The sequence below is a fragment of the Apodemus sylvaticus genome, chromosome 14 (genome assembly GCF_947179515.1).
Source record: "Apodemus sylvaticus chromosome 14, mApoSyl1.1, whole genome shotgun sequence".
In the NCBI taxonomy this organism is placed as follows: Eukaryota; Metazoa; Chordata; class Mammalia; order Rodentia; family Muridae; genus Apodemus; species Apodemus sylvaticus.
Genome location: NC_067485.1, coordinates 90,210,816 through 90,226,396, shown reverse-complemented (window position 1 = coordinate 90,226,396; position 15,581 = coordinate 90,210,816). Strand labels below are relative to the sequence as shown.

The following is a 15,581-nucleotide window of genomic DNA, read 5'->3' as shown; positions in this document are numbered from 1 at the left end:
CCATAACTGTCTTTAGATGGACCCGTAGGACCCATTTTAAAAGAAAATAAAGTGGTAGGGTGTGGTGTGTGTAAGTTCATCCCCTCTTGTGCCTTAATTTGATTTCATGAATAAACTCAGTCCAGTCTATGTCTTAATTTAATTTCAACCCATTGCCCTGATTCTTCCCATGATTCAATCTTCCCTCTCTATCCACAATCCATGTGTACACACCACAAAACCAGCTTCTAAGCTGCAAATATTCACCACGTTTTTTTGCCTTGAGAACAGGCAAGTAAGCAGACAGAAAATGATCTATCGCTGTTTAGCTCAGTAGATTGCTATTAAGACAAGATATTTCAGGTACTCAGTGTTTATTGGCAAAAAAACTATAGAAACTCAGATCAGAAAATCTTAGCACTTTGGTTTAACAAGATACTTCTTTCTATCTTTTGCAGATTGAGGATTATGCTTTGAGGAAGAACATGCCAGTGGCTGAGGTGGAGAAATGGCTTGGCCCCATTCTGGGATATGATACAGACTGACTTCTCTCTCACACTCCTTTACTCCTTTCTGTTTTTCTTTTAAACTTTTATGTTTGCTGACCCCAAGGGGGTATAATCCAGTGTGCCTTAGAAATAGCGACAAAAGAGCCTTTGTGTCTGCCTGCCCCACCCTGCTGTGAGAAGGCCCCACCCTGCTGTGCGAAGGCTGTTGGTAGCATGTAGTGTAGAGCCTAGGTCTTCTAGGGTCCTGGAGAATAAGCACTTTTTCAGGGACTGTAAATGAGAAGCATCCAGGTACCAAGGCTTATGGTGTCACTGGGCCCTCAGGAATGGGACAAGCAGAAGACATCTGCATCTCACAGCAGGACACCCAGCTTTCCCCCATTGTTGCCTTTGACCCAGGAAGGCACTTGTTCCTGGGTTTGTCTTGTCTGTTTTTTGGTTGGTTTTGTTTTGTTTTGTTTGTTCTTATTGGCTGCCTCATATATTAAAAGATTCTGAAAATAAGTTGAATAGGAGAATAAATAGAGAAATGTAACCCTGGAGCAAAGTATCACCGTGAGAGCTGGACAGACAGCTATTTGCCCTGGTGTGGCAGTAGGCAGTCACGTTCTCCAAGCTTTCTTTGTCTGTTGTAGTTTCATAGTCCCTTGCTCTAAGGCAGGAAATGGAAGAAAGAAAGTGACTACCAAAGGCATTTAGCATCTAGCTGTTCTCAGAATTGAACAGGTTGTTAGCTGAGCCCTGATGTCCTCCTGGGCAGAGCTGGACCCATGGATGGCTTGAAGCCACTCAACTCTTTGTCTACACTTGACTCCAAATACTTATATTTTAGATATACTACATTGCCTTGTTCTTTGATATTTCTGGAGAAATTGTTCACAGCACAGGCTCTGAAGGCCCGGACTCAAACTGTAACTTTTCTGTGTAGCTCCTGTATGGCAGAAGCCAAGCTGAGACTTCCCCACACTGTTCATCTGAAAAAAAACGAGAACAGTCGTGTTAGTCTGTCTCATTGGGGTGAGGTTTAAACAGGACTATGTGTGCATGGAGACGGTTCTGATATGCACAGATATTTAATAAGTGGGGGTTCTGTGGAGCTCTTAGTCTTAGCTCTGCGGTACTCACAGGAAGATTGAGAGGTAGGTTAAGGGAGCAGGGAGAGTAGGGAAGTATGTATGGAGTGTGACTGACCTCCTGGGATTAGAACTCCAACTTAGAGTTTACACCGACAGAGGAAGAGAAGCCACCTCCTCTTCTGTGTCATACACCATCAGGACTCAGCTCATGTGAGGCAGACTCCGTCCTTGCCTTATATGTTGTACCAAGCTACTTACAACAAGCACACTTCCCGGTATATTTGGAGGCAAAAAGAAGAAAATGATAGTTGGGTAATGAGAATCCTGCATGTGTGTAATCTTTCCAAGTTTATTTTCATAGAAGCACACACTTTTTGTATCATTGGCCCTTAGAGTGAAAAGAATTATCTACTTTTCTTTAAGGCATCTTGACCTAGGTTATAAATGGGACTCACTAGCTGGGGTCTTTTAGTTTCAGGTCATATTTCCCTGGCAGGTATGTTCTTTAGGCATTGGGACATTGATCTGTGAGAAAGACTAACCATCACATAGTTTACGGCATTCCATTTGGGGAGTTCCTAAGTCTTCTTATTCCCTTGCCATTCTTCCAGCTGACTCCCCAAATACGTCATTGACCTAATCCCATGACATCTTTTTCATCTTCTTCCTCCTAGTCCTCCTCCTCCTTCTCCTCTCTTCTTGAATCTTCCTTCTTCTTGCGTGTTTAGGTATATAGGATACTCGCTAAGAAATAAAGAAGAAAACCTGAAAGCATCCTTCTTCATTTATTTTAGGTATTTCAGAGAATCTGGGCTCAAAGACTAACATTCTAACTGGGGTTGGGGGTGGGGAGCTCTGGTGTATGCGATCGAATGCACCTAGCACGTTCCCTCGCTGTTGGTGTCTGAGATTCTGACATGAATTCATTCACACTTGGGGCTTGCATATTCATTAGGGCTGCATAGTCCCCCCTCACAGTTTAGAATTGTATGTAGCCAGAAGTGCTACCCTATGTCTGTAATCACAGGATTGGGGAAGTCGAGGCAGGAAGATTTGCATGAGTAATAGGCCATCCTGAGTTTCATAGCCTCCTCAAAAACAACATCAGGACCAGCAGGCTGGCTTGTGAGTAATGCACGGGCTGCCAAACCTGGCCTGCTTCTCCCTCTGAGACCCACATGGGAGACGAGAACCAATACCAGAGGAGCGTCTCCATTTCTCTGCTTGCTGTGCTACCACTGGCTGCACTAGGAGCTGGGGATAGTAGTATCGGTAGCCCCTCTCCTGTGGGCTACTTCACCAGCAGGTCTCCTCCATTTGTAGTGAGAACGCATGGGAATAACTTTCTGTTGATAATCAGAGTTGATTCTCTGATGAATACTCTCCTCACACACACTATGCTTCTGTCATGTACCGGTTATTTTTCTTGACTCTCAGTTAATTGAGTAAAGTTGGGAGGTATGTTTCTCATCTCTTATCACTGGTGACTTCTTAATTCTTAGAACTAGAGACCTTCCTCGGGGTTATTTTCTCTTTGCTGTGGACAGTGTTTTACCCGTATTCCCTCCCTTGTGGTAATTGTTTGTTAGCCCCTATGGTCATCTCTCACCCATGTTTTTCTTGTTTTTTTCTTTTACCTGCTTCAGTTCTTCCATTAGTTGCTTTCCCAGCCTGTTGTTTCAGAGGTTGACCTCATCTGTAGTACTCCAGGATCCTCCATCCTTAATCCTTGCTCCTTCCTAAGGTTGCCACCCCAGCTCCTGAAGGGGTACACAAGGCATTTCACAGTGAAGAACCCAAACCTTGCTTCTGTGTGTCTCCTCTGCTCTCTAGTAGAAAGACTAATTGGTGCCACCAAATCAGCAGGTTGCAGGCCCACCCCATACTGTCCTTCTTTGGAATAGTTAGCGCAAGAATTTGTTTAGCTGGTGGTGGAAGTATTCAGGGAAGGTCCTGGTTGACTCTGGTTTAGGACCTGAAGAACAGAGATGGCGCAGCAGGAAAGGAACAGACGATGAACAGTAAATAGAAACATTAAAGGTTATAAAGATGCTAGATCTTTCCAAACTGAGCTGTAAAGTCAAGATTTCCAGCAACAATACCAACTGACATCATGATGAAGATAAGTAGATAATTCACTGGAGCAGCAAAGGATCAAAAGTGGCCAGATGCTTCCAAAGATGGAGAGAGATTTAGTGCACCAAGCTTTCCTGCACAAGTAGTGTCAGGTGTAGTACAGAAATGGCTTTAATCAGCGCTACCCAAAACTAAAGACTTTTGCCAAACAAATGGATGATTTAGGCTAGAAAACTTTAAGTAACTAATAAGGCATTAGTGACTAGAATGTATACAAATTTTCTATTTTGAAAAGTATAGAAAAAAGAAAGGCTTTCTTAGGCTGGTAAACATGTTCTGTGGTGATGAGAAGTGTGAGATCTGGGTTCACATCTCTAACATTTGCAAGGTGAGGCCCACAGTTCCAGATCTGTAGGTAGTGACATGCATGTTACATATCATGTGCTGATAGGACAGTTATACTTCACAGATGTGAACAAGGCCGGAACTCGAAGCATGTTCAGCCATGACAGTCTAATCAGGCTAGTGACAGGAATAACTGAAGTTCTGTTCATGGGACAATGGTTTTATAAGATACCATGATGCAGTAAACTTGAGTGGACTACAGCCACACTTGGCGATAAAGGTGAATCACAGAAAATAGAGGGCAAAGCAAGTCTCTTGAGTCTACTTGATACTGTTTTATTGAACTCAGAGTGAATGAGATCAAAGAATGTATATGGTAGTTATATGTGTGATAAAAACTTAAAAGGCCAAAAGGTCACAGAAATCCCAAAATTAAGTTTAGTGATAGATAGATAGATAGATAGATAGATAGCCACCCTTGTGGGGTGGGGATTACAAGGGGCCAGAGAAGAGCACAGAAGTAAATTGTGAGTAGCTGCTTTAGTTTCTGGGTGGGAGGGCTATGGCTGTTTACTACATACAGCATTTTGTACATTTTAAATATGCTATATTTAATGTATATTTAATATATTTTAACCAATAAAGATAAAGTGAAATGGTATCCTCAAATCTGGTATGATGACTTCATATGCAATGATGTATCTATCAAACACACTTTTGGAAGAAAGGAAGAATATTCTAGTCAGAAGAGCAGGGATGAGGGCAGCGGGGCAGGAGGGATGCATTTGCGCACCTATCATCTTTCAGAGCTTGACTGTTGGTGGAGGAGGGGGTGGTGCCATACACTAAGAGACAGGGGAAGGAGAGGTGAGTTTGGAAAGATGGGATGTGACCAGGCTGAAGTGCAGCTTTGGAACCTGATCCACCTATTGTGTGTAGATTGTCTGATATAGTGCTTGGTGCTCAGTAAAGGCCTGCAGATCCTCTGATTCCAGTTGTACTTTGAAGTCCTCAAATGTAATTTTCAAAGACAGCTCTTCGTTCAGCCCTTGCTTTTAAGTGTGACAGTGGTAGTCACCCTTTGTCCTGGGAGGATGTGTTCTGTGACCCATGGACACACGCACTGTTTTGTGTGCATGTGTTCTTTACTACACATTCCCACTTTTAATGTTTTTCCATCTTAATTATTTATTGTGATTCTCACTTCTGCTGTTTGAAGCACAACAGCAAAACTAGTATAAATATCTATTGCTTTCTTGACAGCTTTAGAGACAGCTTTGTTCTTATCTTAGACCTCAGCATATAATTTTTTTTCTTACGTTGGTGATTTTGATTTTTCTCTTTTACTTGAAAACAATCTGTGCAGCTTTTATTTGACACACCTGAATTGCTCGTGCGGCTACTCTTACTTTTTTTGTGCAATGTCACAGGAATTGATTGGTAGCCCAGACAGCTACCGAATGACTAAGGTTGTGTAGCACCATGTAAAATGCAGATACCCTGGACAAGGGTCTGTCATGTCCCCACCAGGACGAGGTTGAACAACATGAGAGTTCATCCTGTTACTCGGAGTGGTATCTAGTTTAAAACTTAGGATTTGTTTATTTCTGGAAATTTTGACTTAATATATTTGAACGGTAGTTTCTTGTGGGAAAGTGAAATCTTGGATAAGAGGAAGAGGACTACCATGCAGTGTGGAGACTCATAAAACAGGCGAACTATATTTTGCTAATAATGGATCTTAGCCTTGAGTGCACATATTCTATAAAACAAATGAGTGGACTCATAATGGAGATCCACACAGCAGCCTACTAAGCTTGATGTGACTGAGAAAGTTTATTTTGAACTTACTTGGACTACTCCGTACCTTCACCTACGGAGCAACTCAGGGAAGTGAGGTTTTATTTTATAAGGTGTGACCTCAGTGCCCACTAGTCTTAATATACGATGCTGTTTTATTTACTGTGTCCATATTTAAAGGGAAAGTGAAATATGGCTGTCTTGGTAGATAAATATGTTAGTTAAAAATGTATGTCTAATACATGCAAGGTCCTGGTTAAATCTCCAGCAGTAACAAAACATTGTCTAACCTCTTATGGTAAAAACTACTCTTTAAGATGAGTATGGTGGTGCTCACATTTAGACCCAGCACTCAGGAGGCAGACGCTGGCTGATCTCTAAGTTCGAGGTCAGCCTAGTCTACATTGAGAGTTCCAGGACAACCACGGCTACACAGGAAGCTGTGTCTTGGTGGGGGTCCGGGAGGCATTTCTCTTTAGGCAGTAGTCTGTCTGAAGCCTTTTTCTAGTCCTCCCCAGACTTCTCCCATGTTTCCGGGTGAGCACTAGCATCCGTTTAAAACCACGGAGAAAGCTGAAGCACGTGCAGCAGTCCACAATGGCAGAGTCAGGCCCAGCCTCTCGCCTGCGGTCCACAATGGCAGAGGCAGGCCCAGCCTCTCGCCTGCGGTCCACAATGGCAGAGGCAGGCCCAGCGTCTCCTGCTGAGTCATTTCTCTCCACTACACAGTGAATGAATTAAAGTTCCAATTAAAGGGCTGCAAAAAATCTTGGTGGTTAAGAGTACTGGCTGCTTTTCCAGAGGACCTGGGTTCAGTTCCCAGCACCCACATGGCAGCTCACAACCATCTGTAACTCCAATTCCAGATGATCCAATTCGCCATTCTGGCCACTGGGCACTAAGCATTCATGTGCATACAGACAGGTGTACACAGACAAAACATGCACTTACTAAAAAACAACAACAAAAAAATCACAAGTAACGGTTGGAATCAATCATGAATCAATGAATTCACTGTCCTTTCCCCAAGTTGGCAAATACACAGTAGAGGGAAGGAAGGAAGGAAGGAAGGAAGATATACTTCTATTACTTAGTTCATTTCAGTTTTGCATAGAAGTCTGGATTAAATTCTGTTGTAATTAGAAAATTAAAAGCTGCAAATGAGTTGAAAGCCAAATCACATTTAATACTGTATTATTCCTAACAGGTCAGATGAGCCCAAGAGAAAGACCCTGTGAAACTTCTTCATTTAATTAAAAGTAACACTGGGAGAATCAGAGCAAGCCTGTACTTAAACATTAGACAGAGAGGCACGGAGTGTGGTATGCAATAGCTAGTGTCAGAACCAGAGACTTAGCAATCTTGCCAGGCACGCAGTAGGAACATGCCTGTGTGTGCCTGGTAAGTATCTGATGAGTAAGATTGTACAGGATAAGCCGGGTGGTGGTGGCGCACGCCTGTAATCCTAGCACTCTGGGAGGTAGAGGCAGGTGGATTTCCGAGTTCGATGCCAGCCTGGTCTACAGAGTGAGTTCCAGGACAGCCAGGACTACACAGAGAAACCCTGTCTCAAAAAAAAAAAAAAAAAAAAAAAAAAAATCCAAAACAAACAAATAAACAAACAAACCAAAACAAAAGAAAAGAAAAAAGATTGTACAGGACTGTACCAGGAAACCACATAGTGTTCTCTATGCAGTCATTTGCAAGACTTGCTGTGTTATCCAGTGCACACAGGCAAATCTGTTCTGCCATTCAAGGAGTTTATTCAAAAACCACAATTTATCCGAAACTAGGAATAGGGATGACTTATGAGTGCTGCATTATTCTTGTAGTATCTTTTGAGTCATGAAAAATTTATCAAAATTCTGTATAACTGTGGTGTCACATACATTTTACCATATGAATTATTGTAGGGGAAGGCTAGCCACCCAAGTATGATAAATATGATCTGTCTCTCTTTAACTGAAATACAGATTAAGTACAATTCTTTCCCATTATGTGCCATAGTTGAGTATCTTCTGCTGCCGTCATCATGCAGTAAAAGAGTGAACACTAAGCTGGTTTAAGCTGGCGAGGAGGGCACCAAAGCATAGAAGACGGTTTGTCAGGGCAGATGGAAAGTTGCTGGAGTGGAGTGGTTACAAGATGAGGGAGGGAGTTGTGACAGTGGGCCGGTGCAGGGTAGGGCTGAGTCATTCAACTCCATCTGAATTGAGGGGGAAGGAAAGGGCTAATTTTGCATGGTTCATGTCGGATTAGCAGGACTATCTGACTCGAGGAAGAATAATTACTGGGTTTTATCATGTGAGAACAAGGTTTTGAATGTCACCCTCATTTTTTACTAAGGATCTATGATTGAAGGCATGAGATTTTGGTGGGAACAAGAATAAATTGTATCAAGTATTTAGTAATTTGACCAGCAAACATGTATGAACCTGTTAGGGAAGAGCAGGGCAAAGAAGTGGAGACAAGACAGCCCTAAAATTAGGGAGAGGGGAAGGAACTTACATACGTGTTTCTGAGGCAGCATTAGAGGGATCAAGCATTGCTTCTGCATGGAGTAGGATGAGGATGCCCATTTCATTTGCTTGTGCTGTTACATACTGTTCTGATCTCACAGACTCATTTCTATTGCCCCTTCCATCTTCCCTTCCAGAAGACTCACATAGCAATGGTGTCATCAGGCACAGGACATGCTGGTGAGGCACATTCCTTCGACAATTGCTCTGGCTGAGATCCTGAAAAGGGGAAATGTCCTCTGTAATGAGAAATGCCAATCTCATATTCATTCCTTTTTATGTTTATTCATCAAATATTTATTGGTCCACATTCCTATATTAAAGCTGACACAGAGGGCTCACCAGATTAAAATTTCCAGGTCTCCTGAAAGGCACTATTCTCCAAAAGTCTGTACTAAGGATTTAAACATCAACCTAGTTAGTTAGCTTTCCTGTCTTGGTATTTAACCTGGCTTGAGGCCAGAATGCAGTGCACTCCTGTAAAAAAAATACAGTAAAATGACCTGATAACATAACTCGAGCAGAATAGAAATCTACCAGCTCGAATTTGAATTGTTATCCCAAAATCAGATTAAAAATGTGCATGTTACTCATGCACACACATTCATGAGTGTCACAAAATGCCAATATTTGAGGAGACTAACACACACATGAGTGTCACAAAATGCCAATATTTGAGGAGACTAACACACATAGACTGCTTCATGTCTCAGCAAGAAAGGCCTACAGTCAGCCAGGGGCAGAAATACAGTGCAGAACTGCTTCATGAGTGCCGATGCAGGAGTAGCTGGCAGGCCTCCCTGCCACCTCCCCACCATGACCCTTGAAAACAGAAGTGCTCAGGTGTCTCCTCCCCTGTAGATTACCAACCTGTGTTTCTGAGGAGTATTTCTGGATGAACAGCACCTTCTGAAGAGAATGAAATTTAACTACACACTGCTGTCTAGAGATCTCCAGATACAACAGCCCTTCCTCCATCTGTGTCTTCCTTCATCCTTACTTCCAACAGCATACTTTTTGAGCTTTAGTAAGTTCTATGATGTCAATAATTTCACATCAACATAAGTTTTTTCCCCCAATCTCCAGGACTGGAGGTTGGTTCCAAGCAGACATGTCAAGCAGCTTGCCATTACACGTAAGTCCAGCTCCAGGGGACTTTGCAGGTACTTGCACACATGTGGTATGCACACTATACATATAAGTAAAATAAAATCTTGAAAAACTTTAAAACCTCTCAACTTACTTTAAAATTACTTTTCATGTGTTATTTTTGAGTAACCTATAGAAAGAATATCACTAGTACCCCTTCCTATCTATCTGTTGCAATTTGAGTGTTTCTCTTAAATTCTATGTTGACATTTAGTTGTCATTGTAACAGTAGTATTAAGGGGTAGAGATAGCCATGGAAAATTGAAATCCCGGTTCTTGGGAGACTGAGCTAGAAAAATGTCCTGAGTTTGAGGTTAGCCTGGGCATCAGAGTAAGGCACTGATTCAAAGGGAGAGTGATTGGCTATGTAACCCTGCACTCACAAATGGATTAATGCTGTGATCAAGGGGTCTGCCTAGTTATCTCAGGAATGGGTTCCTGACATTTTTGTGATGCTTATTTAATAACAGCTTCATCTAAGGATTGTGTGTCCTGGGTTCAGGGAGAGTCCTGCATCAGATTTGTATTGTCTTCCTAGGAGACAGGTATGTGATTAGCTGCATTGTATCAACAATACAATATCCATTGTGTAGATCATAGACTAAGGAATAATTTAACCAAACCTTAAAGCTTTGATATTTAATAAATTAATTTTGTAATTCTGATGTTGCCACAGAGTGATTTCTCTCAAGCATGTGAATTAATAAACTGAAAACCTGGAAGACATTTGACATCCTAGAGCCATTAAAACACGAGTCATAGGAAGAGATCAAACAACAGTGTTCACGGGAGCTTGGAAGAAATGATGGGGCACTTTGAGGGCACATGTCTCCAGTGGAGGAAGTAATTGGGGGGGTGGGGGTGGGGGGGATGGGGGAGGAGTGGGGGATAAGGGGGATGGGGTGGGGGTTGGGGGGGGTGGGGGGGATGGGGGGTGGGAGTGGGGTGGGGGTGGGGAAGCAGCTTGAGAACTGCTCAGAAGTGAGCCTGGAGATGTGGTTTCTGATGAAACCCTAATGGGTGAAGAACTGCCTCTTAAAAGTGAAGGACACAAAGAGTGATTTCCTGGGGTGAAACCTAGTGGTAAAGAACCCTGAACGCTGGGGAGAGAGAGAGAGAGAGAGAGAGAGAGAGAGAGAGAGAGAGAGAGAGAGAGAGAGAGAGAGGCAGAGACACACAGAGACAGGATTTGTAACATTGCACATACTTAGTTGATGAAGCAGGCTCAGCATTCTGACTTGTATTTCGACAGACTGTCTCCTAACCATGTTGCTCAGGCTGAAGTGAGGTTCACAGTTATTGTCGCACTGAAGATACTTAGAATGAACAACATGTGTAGCACAGCATAGCTCCAAACTCTGGCTCAGATGACCTTTCTGCTTCAGCCTTCTGAGTGTGGGACTGTGCACATGTTTCCCTCCACCTGATGACCCTTTATTTTGACAGGTTCTCCTGACGGTAAAATGCTGTCAAACTATGTCACATGGTATGGAGAAATCTGTCATTAAAGGGCGAGCAAGCAATGCAGAAAACTTCATTGTTGATTTATTGTTGTCTTATTTTAAATCGTCACAGTCCCAACTTTCAGCAACCTCCTCACTGCTAAACATTAACCATCAACACTGAGGGGTCCCCACAGCTAAAAGGCCCAAATGTACACATGGTTCTTCCTACCTGTTTTGTTTTGTTTAGCAATAATGCCCCACAAAACCACAAGTCTCACACCAGAGCCCATAGGCATACTGAGCTGGCTGTGGTAGTGCACACCTTTAATCCCAGTACAGAGGAAGCAGAGGCAGGAAGACCTCTAAGTCCAGGCCAGTCTGAACTATATGGAAAGTTCTGAACTAGCCTGGACTACACAGTGAGACCCTGTCTCAAGTAAAAAGAAACCATAACAACTAAAGTAATGTGGAAGCAACTGAAGACACTCGATATTAACCCTGGCTTCCACGTGAATGTGTCCGTAAGTGTACATGCACCTTCACATGCATGTGTACTCATAACACGCACAAAAGGTGACAGTTCAAACACACACACTTATTTAAATTTTGTAGTAATAGTAGATCTCACATTAAATGGTCTTAGACCATTGAAAACACACACACACACACACACACAAAACAAAATAAAATCAGTGTATATCAACAAGAACATGGGTAAGCAAATTGTGGAATATTCATACCATGGGATATTATTCAGTAATAAGAATGAATAACTTGTAGACACGGCCACACAAATGCCACATCTGTTGAGCCAGATAACCCAGACAGATGTGTAGTGTTGCGATTTCATTCATATTACGTTCAAATATAGGCTGAAGTATTTATTCCATGGCACTCAGAGCAGTGACTGTTGTAGTTGTTAGGTTTCTAACACCATGAACAAAAACAACCGGTGTGTGTGTGTGTGTGTGGGGGGGGATTTAGTCTATCATACAGGAAAGTCAGGGCAGGAATTCGATGCAGGAAATGAAACAGAGACCATGAAGAACCCTGCTTACTACTCCTGGCTTTCTCACCCTGATTTATTAAACACCTAGGACCACCTTACCAGGTGTGACACCTCCCACATCAGTTGATAATGAAGAAAATGCACTACAGACTTGTCTACAGGCAACCCAGTGAAGATATTTCCTCTTTCCAGATAGCTCTAGCTAGTATCAACCTGACAAACAGCCATCCAGGACAGTGAGTCAGGGGGAGGGGGGCAGTAGGAAGGTAATTTCTGAGACTGGAGAAGTCCTCTATAAATTTGGCCTGAGGTGATGATTCTATGAGAGGTGTATTCATCAGACCTCAGTGGACAGTACATGTTAGATCTCTGCATTGTGTCGTATGTAAGGGGGAATTGTAGCCTTGACCGATATTGAAACCTAGTTAGTAAACTTATGATTACAGTAGTTGGGGCTAGCAATTTATTATATATGCTTCTTGTTATTGGAGAATGTAGTTATAAATATGAAAATGTAGAGAGTATAGCTGGAGCCTGTATCTTTTGGTATCCCTGCTGTAATCTAAATTTTAAGAAAACTCCCAGAATTCAGGACCATTTTGGATAAATGGACATTGATCATGAAATAGATCGGAATTTTGGTAGCTGTATCTTTTGAAAACTGTTATTTCTCATTTAATGCTATTAAAAGACCACATCATAGGTATTTAATAGATTTTACTTTGCTTTGAAGTTTCCAAAGAATGCTTTTAAATATTCTTTCCTACAAAAAGAAATTGGGGTTTTGAAAACACTCATAGAATGGAAGAATTCTCTGTAAAGTCTGCATTGTCTTGCTGTTTACACTTTAAGCCTCTCAGCTATGGGTCTGTTTCTATAGAGTACAGGCAGACCCCAGAAAAGTAATTTTTCTTGCTTTGTGGAAACTTCTTTATCTGATGGAAAATGGTAACTCATCAGACTGTGACAGAAAGCACCTTTTCAACTCTCAGTCAATTTGATCAATATGCATCCATCAAATGAAGGATCTGGAGTGATAACCTCAAACACCCTGCTCGGCAACAAGGTATTGATTCTGTGTTCGCCCTGATAGACGGAGGCACACAGGCAACAGGTGAGGGCGGGGGTGGGATGAGGGTGTGGGGGTGTGTGGGGGGGGCTTGCCCCTGCCCTTTTCTCTTGCACCAGGCAGGATGTGGCTGGAAAGCACCACTGTGGGTTTTTCTGAAAATGCAGCTCCTTCCTGTCACCGTCTCCAGAACCTCATCCTGGCTGGGAAAAGGCTCCTAATCTTTCCTTGAGGTTTTCAGAAAGCAACTAACAATGAAGCATAATTACATTTATTCTGGTGAATTTGAGAGTCACTGTGATTGGAAATATTTTGAGGGTAGTATTAGTTACTTAAACCAAGGAGTAAGAGTAGCTAACAGTATGAAGGAAGTGTGGAAAGGCCTTAATTTATCTTTGGGATTAAAGTCTTTTTAGAGGCTTTAGAAGTATTGATTCATATTAAACTGATAAATGTGCTAATTAGACTAATTAAGCCAGTCCAGCAGACCTCTCGTTAGCTGTGCCACCTCAGTGGCAGAAGAATGATGATTGGTGTTGGTTAAGGACCCTGGAGTCATCATCTGGCTAATGACTGGGCTAACCTCAAACAGAAGCTCGTCTTGGTGGCGTCCTTCTCACCGCCCCCGCCCCACTTGATGTCTAAGGCTTCAATACCTTTGAGAGATGTCCTTGGCACATTGCCCTAAGAAAGTCAAAGAAATGAGCTGAGCTTTATTATGGCCCTTGTAGCATCCGGTCAAAATTAGTTACTTAGTTCCCTCACCTTACTAGCCTGTAACTTTTTGTAAACAAGGTCTTATTTATTATATAATTATTAGTTATAATTAGTGATAACTGTATATAACCTACTATTTTAGCTAACTCAGAGCCATTACCTTCTAATAAGTAAAAGTGTAGGCTGCTGCGAACAAAAAAAATAGATCTTAATTTAATGTGCATCCTGAGCATAAGACCAGTACAAAACACTGACATTCAAACAGTAGTGAAACAAAGGTGGCTCTCTCTCAATTGCTCATGACCTAGCTTTTTTGAGAAATATCCACTACTGGAGGAGAGCAGACTTATGGGTAGGCATCCTTCTGGTTGCCCCTCAGGTTGTGAGATCTCACCAGGAGCTCCAAAGGAAAAGAATTATGTGAGTAACTCCATTTGACAAAGACTCAGCAGAGACACAGAAAATAATACTTAACAGTCTTGAGTTACCTGTCTCTGGATGCATCTGAATTGCTTGGCTAGCATCCTTTCATTGAGTGGATATATGAGCTCCGAGGTTCTGCAGAGGGAGTGTGTTCTCCTTTAATCCATCTTTCACAGTAACAGAGGTGACTGTCTAGATCATCTGAGGATGCAGTATCACCAAAAGAAGCAATGAGAGCATTGCTCTCTTGTGTGCTCAAGCACATAAATCAATTTCCAGCTTCGTTACTCGGGACTCTGCTCTTCACTGTGAAGAGAGACAGAGCCACAGAGTCAAAAATCATGGAACAAACTTATAGCTTTAGTCCGATACCTGGAAATCTATCGTTCTAGTCAGAGAAATTGTGAAGAAATAGATTCAGGCAAACAATGGACAAGAAGACCTCTCCACGGGCTAGAGGATGTAATTTGGCTGAGTACTGTATACTTTACTTGAGTTACTGAGACGAGACTAGAGCTGCTGGTTCCACGGCGATTAGTGCACAAAGTGCCCAGAAGGTGTGATGTTGTAATGAAACTGTCTAGCTGCTTTACTGTTGATCAGTGTGAATTTTTCAACATCAAAGCAGTTTTCTTTCTTTTTTTTGAATAGATTCCCTTCTTTCTAAACTGGCATTCTGTAAGGACAAGCCCATATTCAGCTCACGCACCAAGACTGTGAAGCCCAATGATGTCCATCTTCTGATGGACAAGTTCGAAGCTGGCATCAGTCAGGCACTGCTTGCCGCTGGAGCTGGAGATGAACTCAAATCTCAAGGCACAGCTGTGGGAACTCAGCATCACTGTGGCCAAAGAAATTGAAGTTGGTGGTCAAAAAGCTATCATAATTTTTGTACCAGTTCCTCAGCTGAAATCTTTCCAGAAAGTTTGTGAATTGGAGAAAAAGTTTGGTGAGAAGCATGTCGTCTTCAGTGTGCAGAGGAGGATTCTGTCCAAGCCAACTTGGAAAAACTGTAAGAAAAACAAGTCAAAGTGCCAAGACGCTGCACACTGACAGCAGAGCAGGAAGCCACCCTCGAGGACTTGGTCTTTACAAGTGAAATTGTGGGTGAGAGGGTCTGTGAAACTGGCTGGTGGCTGGCTCGTAGAGGCTCACTTAGACAAAGCACAGCAGAACATTGTGGAGCATAGGGTCGAAGCATTTTCTGCTGTGTGAACGAAGCTCACAGGAAAGATGCTGACTTTGAATTCCCAGGGTTTCACTTATAAAGAAACTGACTGAATAAAGGCTCCCCTGTCTCCCCTCAGAAAAGAGCAGACCTCCAAGAGATGACAACCTAATATGGCAAAACAAAGTGCAATAAGACAAGGCAGAAACCCCGACATCGAAGCTGGACAAGGCACCCAACAGGAGAAGTGAGTCCCAGGAGCAGGCAACAGTGTCAGAGAGACCCAGGCTGGCTTTG

General features: G+C 42.5%; 1 protein-coding gene and 1 pseudogene across 1 annotated transcript in view; both read left to right on the top strand.

The window, feature by feature from the left end:
• The window catches only part of Mtr (5-methyltetrahydrofolate-homocysteine methyltransferase), an 83,848-nt gene extending 81,510 nt beyond the window's left edge, over positions 1-2,338 (top strand). The window contains exon 33 of the mRNA XM_052156192.1: positions 438-2,338. Coding sequence (XP_052012152.1) covers positions 438-524 — 87 coding nt within the window. The 3' untranslated portion in view covers positions 525-2,338. The remainder of the gene's footprint in view (positions 1-437) is intronic.
• A 1,633-nt stretch (positions 2,339-3,971) lies between these two features.
• On the top strand, positions 3,972-15,397 carry LOC127664619 (40S ribosomal protein S7-like; annotated as a pseudogene).
• Positions 15,398-15,581: the final 184 nt, after the last annotated feature.